We start from the raw sequence: 9,785 nt of genomic DNA, 5'->3' as shown, positions 1-9,785 counted from the left end.
AGAGAGGATCTAAGTAGAAGAGTCATTGGGTAGGGATTAAGTGAAGAGTTTTAAACAGGAGAGTTTAGCTTTGAATTAATACTGCTGATAGTGAACTTCATTTCTGGCTTGGTATGCCCCCAGAGTAGGTGTGTTTGTGACCGAACTAGGTAAACAATTCTCGTGTCATTTATCTTTCAGTACAACATAAATCTGTGTATATACCTTGCTAGTGTTTCTTGACAGATCGGATGTCTCGATATCCTTCAAGACATTTGGGTCTGCTATACTAGAATTTCAAAAAAGATATGTTAAATTTGGTTGTCCTTCGATTCAGCTGTAAAATCATAATATTACAAAGATGTTAATCAAAACCAGACTGGATTGGGCGGTTCAACCGGTTGTTTGAACCTAAAAATCGGCATGCAGAAGAATCGGAATTTTAACCAAAAAATCGGTCAATAATCGATTAAAAACCAAAAAATTGGCGATTTAGGCGATTTTTAGGGTCAGAACGAATTTTGCTTTTGATTTATAAAAATATGATAAAAAAATTCGTTTTGAATCAAAATAATACATGATATAATTTTCATTTTTCTTCTTCAATCACTCTAGTACACACTATCGTAGAAAAATCAAAATAAAAGCTATTTTAAATTTTTTTTTGATATTCTCTATTCATTTGATGAATGAAAATGGATTTTATATAATAATATATAATAGATAAATACGGTATTTACCGTTTAATGAATACCAAATATATTTGATGAATCACTATTATTATTATTATTATTATTATTATTATTATTATTATTATTATTATTATTATTATTATTATTATTATTATTATTATTATATTAAAATAAAAATTTTGAGCTTCCCTATCTAACCTATTAAAAATATTAAAGCCTATGGTAAAAATCTATTAAGTATTAGTTATTAAAAAATTATTAATAATTTTTTTTACTATTTAAATAATTTAATTATTCTTATATATAACAAAAAAATTTATTTATATATAACCGGTTTAACCTGACTTGAGTCAAATCTTAAAACCCTGAATACATAAGTATACCGGTTTGATATCCAATCCGGTTTTGATTAACCCTTGTCTTGTAGTTTGATTCTTCTTTTGGTCAAAATTTAGTTGTATTCTTTGAGACCAAAAGAAAAACAACTGATTACCATTTTTTCGAAATTGGCGATTTAGTTGTATTCTTCCTAGATCAGTAGATTTTATTCGTCGTTCAAAGCTCGCCCAAAAGAAAAACAACTGATTACCATTTTTTGTGACTACATTTGAGATGGTATTTTTCAGGCCCCGAGCTTTAACAGAAAGCCAAAAACTTGCAAGAATGTCTACTCACACTTCAAATGAAATAAACTTTCTTAGCTTCAATGGAATTATTTTTACCCCCAACAAATAGCTCAAACTTCTCAAAAATGGGAATACTCCGTAAATCATTCTGAAACAACTTGAAAATGTTACTGTGCTAACATCAAAGTTTATGACACAAGTAACAATTGTTTAACACTAATCCTTGCAAGTTTAGTTATCAACTTTTGAAAAGGGTTACCTCTTCAAAGATCAACTACATTTACCTGACTATACAACATGGTAAAGGTACAGACTGAATAAGTTTTTCTTTTTCTAGATCATGCTTTATTTGGGTAGCTTCTGCTTACAGTAAGCAAGCAGGTTTTTCTCTTTTTGTATTGAAAGGGCAGATTGGTTGTGTTCTGGAAGGGAAGATTAGTCTTTGCAATTATTGAGATTAACACGGAAATAAAACATTTCCTTTAACAAAATGACAAAAATCAATAATGTATGCTTTCAAGATAATATCATCTCATGAACACTAATTCACAAACAAAAACAAAAAAACTAATGGCGGCGTTTAAATATACATCTAACACCTAGGGCACATATCTCCCTATTCTACAGAAATGGTGACCTGTACATCACAGGCAGAAATCTACTTTGTGAAATCAGTTACATGTAGAAAAACAATAAAACAAAAATCTAATTTGCGATCAAGATCCTGCGGTTCAGAAAAGAGCTCCGGTGGGATAAGGCTAATCCTTCCAAGAAAACTGAAATTGCTCCAATTGAGAATGCTTTACCCAAAAAACCAGCATCAATATGGGCGGCTAGGAATATAAATTCACTGAGAGGCCTCAAAGACGAAATAATCTTTAAGTCTGATGAATAAGATGTCTGCACATAAAATAATCCCCAAGGGTGAATGACCTGAGTTCATGTTTTTGATCTCTTTTGCTTTTGAGGAACAAAACGGACCCCCTGCTTTCTGAGTTCCAAGATACTAACTCTTCCATCATCGTAAGTAACATGTAACTTTGAGGTGCCTTCAACTGTGTCAGTAACCTCTCCCTTGTGCCTGGACAAAAATAGTGGAAAAATGTAAACTGCAATCCTTATAAAGTCTCGGATCAAGTCATTGTTAACATAGTTCATTTTCATCAGTACAGTAAATAAAACATAAACAATTTTTTAAGATTCATGTGTCCTATGTTTGGATTGATGGAACACGACGGAGCGGAGCAGAATGGAATAATATTATATTCCATTGTTTGGATTGATAAAAAGATGATGGAATGGAGCGGAACATGATGGAATGCATTCCATCCTATTCCATATCCCATTGGGGTGTATGGGATGGAATAGACATTTTAAATAAAATAACCAAACAATGGAGTAACATTTATATTCCATTCTGCTCCGTTATGTTCCATCAATTCAAACATAGTCTAAATTTCTAAAGTTTTAAGGTTTGAAAGTAAGTAAATTGTAAATATGAAATACAAAGAAAATACTTCCACAGTCCATAGATATATAAAATGTAGTTTGTAATTGTATGACATTATTATTTTAAAATAATATTTAATAGTCATCCTTTTTCATTGCCTAAAGAAAATTAATAAAAAGCTAGAGAAAGCACTAACCAAGAATTGTCCGATGTCTGATGAACTTCAACTCTCTTTCCAATTGCATCACTTCCCAATTTCATCAAAATCCAGTTTGCATCCATGTTCTCATGATTTATATTGTCTCCAGAAGATTGACTAACACCTTCAGAGTCATTAAACAATGTTTTTTCTTTGAAAGGTGAAGGCCTCTTCCTTTTTGACCTCTGACCCTTGACTGTGGTCTTCTCCTCTTCCTGATGGGGAGAATTTTGACTTTCAATGCTAGGCCTTTTGAATTTAAATCTCAGTAAAGTTTTAGAATCTTTTGGCAAAGAATGTGAAGGCGTGTGATTATTGTCATGTGTCTCGTCATATACATCAGAGCTACCTTCAGACTGCCTCGCCAAATACGCCCTTTCACCTCTTGATGTTGAATCTAATCCAACTTGATTGTTCATTCCATGAGTACTACGTTTACCCCGCATAATGTGAGATCGCTCTAAATGATCAACTTCACACCCATCAGACATATTGCCTCTACCAGAGGTAAGGTTGAGTTCAGAAACACTTGGCTTAACTTTTCCCAACTTGATCATATTTCCTTCTCTTCCTGAAACCTTTAAATGTTTTAATTGGCCAGAGTCAACCCTACTTCCTGAAAATTAAATGAACCTGTGTTATTTTTCCAAGATATTTAATATGGACATTAACAACTCATATTTAATGCTTGGTGTGGCGGAAAAAAAGACACAGATTCAGGAGGGGGGAAATTACAACCCTACCTTTGCCATCAACATGTCTAGCCATTCCATCCTGTCTATCTAATGCATACTTGTTTCCCTTCATCAAATGAGCTAGATTTTCATTTCCTGATAAATTTGAACTGGAAAAAGTCACATAAAGAAAAAGAGATGGCAGAAAAAAGCTATCAAACCATTCAACATCATGTGCACACGTGAATGATGCTACGGACACAAATCATACAATAACTATAAATGCTGTTGCATAGTAGAAAAAATTACGTAAGTGCTAATTACATTTATTTTACCAAACAATGTATAAAACATGTCATGTCACTGACTTGATGGAGATAAAGAAGTCATATTAACTGAAAAAATAGCCATAACATAACCCATTTTTACATAATCAAATCCCACCGTTTCTCAAAGCTAAAATACGGAGACATAGAAAACAAATAAATGAAACTTCATTAAAACATACCATTTGCATTAACTAGATCTTGATCTCTTTGGAAGCTTGCATTATCAGACAGCGGAGAACTAGCTACATTGATCTTACGTGCTCCCAAATTTATAACCAACTTTTTCCCTTTTACATTCTGAGTCTTATCACCATGTTTTCCACTCTCCTCTTCACTATCCAAAACATTTGCCTTATTGCTTTTAATTCGAACAACTCTGGTTTTCCTTTCTTCATCACTGACCATCACCTCATCAACAAACTTACGTTTCAAAATACTTGGACGGTTGACAGGAAAAGATAATTCAGTTTGACTCAGGCTTCCGGTAGCAGGTGATGAATAAACATCAGGACCTTCATTTCTCTGGGATTGCAGGTCATCATCATTTTTATCATCATCGAAGCTATGCAAAGATTTAACATCACTGTGTCCTTCAAAACTATGGTGTGCATCAACTTTACCAGTCATGAATGACAGAGAATCCTTTTTCTTGGCAGTCTTGTTTGAAGATTTCTTTCCATAATCTTTTATCTTAATAGGTGAGTTATTGGGAAAATTCTTAAAAGAAAACTTAAGGGAACGTGCAGAATCACTCTTTAACTTTAAAGGCCCACTATCCTCATCGTCAGAATATGGTGAAATAGAAAATATTTCTTCTTGTGTTGGTAATCCAGCTGCAGCCCTCAGACTGGTAATTAAATCTCTATCTGTGTCATTCTTTCTCCTCCAAAGCTCTTGAACAGCATCTTCAAGATTCTTGACCTGGAACATACAGATAGTTATATGGTGTGTTCAGAAAATAACATTTCTTCCATTAAGAAACAAAAGTAATTATATATTAAAGCCATGTGCACACCTGATAACATTCTCCACGACAAGTAGGACATGTATACTGCAGATTTCCATCTACTTGAAATTGGTGATATCTTTCATCACTGGAAAACATTTTTTTTCAAAAATAAGCATACAACAAATTGGTTTAAAAAATGCACAGCCCAAAACAGTCTGCATAGCACAATTTACAAGACATGGTCGGGAATCAGCAAGCACAATCATTCAAGTAAAAGAATTAGAAGCAAACTTGTTCCAAGAAAATTTTCTACAAACACCAAGCATCTATAAGCACCTCAGGAAGAAGAAAAGTGCAATTAACTATGTTAAGTGCAAATTTTAATTTTATTGTACAATAGATCGCATCAAGTAAAATTGATAATATCTCCATTCCAGATATACAGATGCAACATTAACAAATAGGACTGAGAAGTAAATGCCAAAATGTTATCAATGCATCTTAACAAATACAAGAAGCAGACTAACCTAATATTATCACACTGACAATGTACCCAGCGTTGGCAATTATCACAGCAAACCATTGGTGTTGATTCTGAATCTCTGTAAACCTACAAAATAAGCCAAAAACAATGCAATCATTCAGAATTCCTTTCCTGCCTCACTGTGTGCGTGAGCACAAGTGTACCACACAGTATTTAAGCGGCACAAGACAACATGAATGTCAAGCGAAAATGAAATTCAGTGACGATATTATGGTATTTGCACAAGTACATCATAATATTTCAGATGCAGTCTTGAATGTTAATGGGACCTGATTCAAACCTGCCCAATTCTGGACAATATTTTATAAAACATGCATGTGTTTCATCTCCTACAATTACTCAGGGTCTAATAAGATAGCATATGTAATAAGAATACTACCAATATGTTCCTTTCAAAACTAGAAAATATAGCCCAGAATTTCCTTTGAGGTTGTTCTAGGAACTTCCGAATGATAGCTGGCTATGATTTACTAACCAAGTGCTAAAATAAGATTACAAAGAGGTATAGAGAAAAGACTGGCACCTTCAGACAAACAGGGCAGTAATTTCCTTTCACAAACAATCTTCCACATGCATCACAGCACGTGTATCCCAGAAACCACCTATCAGTTTTATTACAAGAGAAGAGTCGTATGTCAATCCATCAAATAGATTCTGTAAGAGTCGCAAAGTGAAAATGAACTAACTGCCACAGTGCCACACATAAAATTAGAGAAAATTTCAAACTACTTAGTAGCCTACTAGACTCAAAGATGCTACTGCAGTACTACTAGGCATTAACAAAAAAGAATCTATTTACATGCTTCAAAATTGGGAAAAATAAATTATTCTGAAGTGTTGTTAAATAATAATTAAAAAATAATGTGCCAGTTCTAAACAATATCAATCAAATTATTTTACCATTTCCAAACCCCTCTGAGCAGTAGGCGGTAAAGTCAAGTAAAAAGCAAACAATTAAAATAAACACGGTAGTAATTACATACGATCTAGCAAAAGAGGTTGGCTTTGTTTCAATTAGGAAGGTAAATTTTATCTATAAAACTAGCATAGTTTTCATCATCCAATCACGTGAGCATCAACATGTATAAGAGAAACATTATAATACACTATGGGAATGGCAACAATGTTGAGGATAACAACACCATACATCTAAGTAGCAAAAAACATGGATTATTTTGGATTCATACCTCACACTTAGTCCATTTCCAGGGACATTGGATGCGCAACTGTGACACTTTGTGTGTTTTGGGCACAAATAGGGCCCAGTACTAACATTCTGCATTATACAAAATCATATAAGAAACGGTGCATTTGAAATCAATACTAATCCCACTAGTAATGGAAACAGAATCTACCTTATGAGGAGGCTGCAGGCAGTAGCAGTGGTAAGCACCATCACATCTTTTGCAAAACATGAACTTACTTGGATCACCAGTCCGTCTACAAGCCTAGATGAAGAAAACAAAGCATAAGACAAACAGCACTCTAATGAACCTTTAGCTAGTATTAGCAACTTCTCTAACAACAACCAACGGAACGACAATCAATTTTATGTATAAAAGTTATATATGCATAAAAATAATGTATGTGTAAAGCCAATGGAACTACGCTAAAGCACATGAGAAAGTAACTGCAAACATTGCACAAGGAAATAAGTGGTCTAGGGGATATTTTGTAGGTGTTGAGTTAAAAGGAGACAACCAAGCTCCCAAAGCCTCTAAAACCAACTGGTTCCCCATTCACGTATAGGGAAGACAATCCAGGGCTAAAAGGTGGATAAATGGTCTAATCATATTGTCATGCAGGATACAAAATCAATTTAATTTGCAAACAAATAAATATACAGCATGTAGGAAACAGAAAGCCTGCATACACCCCAGTGTATGATATTCAATCCGACTTTAATGAAAATTTTGAAAAGACAGACAGAGAGATTTCCATTATGTACAATTTTAAAAAAAAAAAAAATACTCAACCTTATTTGATTAAACAGGCAAATCCTAAATCCTGTCTAACTCATAAAAATAAGTGATGTCAAGCAACATATTTCAAAGCACAGTATCACATATTCAAGAAAATAACATGAAACATCCAATGTTAGAACACGTCTTCATTTAAGTGTGGGGGATATGAAGATACTTTTGCAAAACTGAAGCTAGATGGACATTATAAATATAATCAGTTACAATTGCAGCATCCGTCTTAAGATTAAAATTTAGAAAGAATAGAACCATAAACAAAAAACACGTGAAAAAGCACTAGCTCACTAGCACTGCACATCACCCATTACCTCACATATTCGGCAAGCACGACAAGTCCACGAACTCCAATGAAATAAATCTGCCAAAAAAAGACACAATGAAAACATGCCCCATTAAGAACATAACAGCATAATTGCACACATACACCTTCTCACCTCTATTATTAGACCAACTTCTCAAGCAGTTCCTATGGTACTTCTTACTGCAACTTTTGCACGAAAGCATCTTTTTCGCTTTCTCGCTTCCTTCACTCTCAACGCGATTGCACATTCGACAAAAGACCTTAACATTGGATTGACCCTGTTCTTCTCCAATAAGATTTCCCGAAGTATCCTGCTCATACAACCACGTATCAGTAAAATAAAACATCAAAACCAACTATACTTTACTCGTGCGAACCTAATTCCCAAAAATACAAGAAATCCACGAGATTAAAAAGAATCTCTACGTCAAATTAATCATCACTCACACACAAAAATAACAATAAAATAAAAACTCTATCAATTTCCTACCAAACCAACAAAAACAACAACATAAAGCATAACTCCAGCTCAAATTTCAAACCAAAATTTAATTCAAACACCACACATCACGATTCCAATGCATAAAACTCCCATCTAGGGTTTCAAAACCACAATTCACCTAAACATAAACATAAACACACAAAACAACACTAAATCATAATTCTCCAAACTCACCAGCACATCAAAACAGCTATACTTTACTCATGATAACCTAATTCCCAAAAAATACAAGAAATCCACAAGATAAAAAAGAATCTCTACATCAAATTAAGCACCACTCGCACAAAAATAACAATCTAATCAAAACTCTATATCAATTTCCTACCAAACCAACAACAACAGCAACAACATTAAGCATAACTCCAGCACAATTTTCAAACCAAAATTCAATTCCAACATCACACATCACAATTTCACCTCATAAAATCCCCAACTAGGTTTCCAAAACCACAATTCAACTAAACTCAAACACACAAAACAACACAAAACCATAATCCCCCAAACTCACCAGCAAATCACCAGACTCAAACTTCCTCGCATACTCCTCAGCCGCAATCATAGCCGCCGCACCTTTCCTCTGAAGCGCAACACGCTTCGCTTTCATAGACGCAGACTCGTCAACCAAATCACCGCTAACCGGAACAACCTCCGGAGGCGGCGGCACAACCTTGGGAACCGCAACTTGGATCGTAGAGTCCTCTTTCCGAGCATCAGCAATGAAATCTCCGAGCACAGAAACGTCGTTGAGAAAACCATTGGCAGCGTCGTTGTTGCTGTTGCTGTTGGCGATGGTTCCATTGAGAGAACGCGGAAACCCTAACGCACAGAAACAGATTCTTCGACTGAAAGAAGATAACAATAAACAATAAGAGTGTTTATAAGAGAGAAAAAGAGGAGAAAGAAATAAAAGAGAAGCGTAAGCGTGAGCATTACCATGTAATTGGACAAGCAACGTGAAATGCCATTTTGTGTTGTAGATTTAGATTTCAATTTTTTTCGTCTTTAGGGGATCGTTCCCTCCCCTTTCACTAAAATTATTACTTCGCCAATTTTTATTTTTTATATTCTAGTACTAGTATATAAAACAATATAAAAGAGGGAAATTAATATCAAAATTATAAAAAATAAAAAGGGGTAGGATTTGTGAGATGAGGAAAAGTGCTGTAAGGCGTCGCCGAGATGAGGAAGGAGGAAATAGGAGAGAGAAACAAAATCGAACGTAACGCCGAACAGGCCTCTATTATTGGGTTACACTGGACTGGGCTGGATTTCTTATATGGCTTAAGGCCCATTAACAATTATATTCTAAAAATATATAAACTTTTTCTTTTTTTTTTAGAATTTATCCTGTCACCCTAAAGTTATACTTCGCACCTCCATGTATTTTTATAATTTCTAAACTATTTATAAACAAATTGAAGTTAAAAAGTGCGAATAAATTTTTATAGTTCATTCAAAATTTTCGATAACAGACCAAAATTCTAGTAGTTCATTTTTAAATTGCCAGGATGAATTTTATCAAAATTTTCTAAATTCCCAAAAAAAAAAAACACATTCG

General features: G+C 34.1%; 1 protein-coding gene across 1 annotated transcript; it reads right to left on the bottom strand.

The window, feature by feature from the left end:
- Nucleotides 1-1,788: 1,788 nt before the first annotated feature.
- Nucleotides 1,789-9,411, bottom strand: LOC131641008 (uncharacterized). The gene is made up of 13 exons (XM_058911345.1): nt 9,161-9,411; nt 8,736-9,069; nt 7,859-8,036; nt 7,733-7,782; nt 6,798-6,890; nt 6,630-6,718; nt 5,966-6,044; nt 5,426-5,508; nt 4,965-5,043; nt 4,129-4,870; nt 3,690-3,776; nt 2,944-3,562; nt 1,789-2,378 (listed from the first exon to the last, which is right to left on the bottom strand). Exons 1-13 carry the CDS (start codon nt 9,190-9,192, stop codon nt 2,237-2,239), a joined length of 2,607 nt encoding a protein of 868 aa, XP_058767328.1. The 5' UTR covers nt 9,193-9,411; the 3' UTR covers nt 1,789-2,236.
- Between the last annotated feature and the right edge of the window lie 374 nt (nt 9,412-9,785).

This window comes from Vicia villosa, unplaced genomic scaffold, assembly GCF_029867415.1.
Source record: "Vicia villosa cultivar HV-30 ecotype Madison, WI unplaced genomic scaffold, Vvil1.0 ctg.003445F_1_1, whole genome shotgun sequence".
NCBI classification, from domain to species: domain Eukaryota; kingdom Viridiplantae; phylum Streptophyta; class Magnoliopsida; order Fabales; family Fabaceae; genus Vicia; species Vicia villosa.
The sequence above is the reverse complement of the archived record's forward strand: the minus strand, read 5'-3'. Positions and strand labels throughout refer to the sequence as shown.

Bases quoted from the DNA above. Each gene is read 5' to 3' on its own strand.
- LOC131641008 (XM_058911345.1), bottom strand. From the start codon at position 9,192: ATGGCATTTCACGTTGCTTGTCCAATTACATG. The intron at 9,070-9,160 runs GTAATGCTCACG...ATCTTCTTTCAG, and splicing joins GTTGCTTGTCCAATTACATG to TCGAAGAATCTGTTTCTGTG. The intron at 5,044-5,425 runs GTTAGTCTGCTT...AATGTTTTCCAG, and splicing joins TGTCAGTGTGATAATATTAG to TGATGAAAGATATCACCAAT.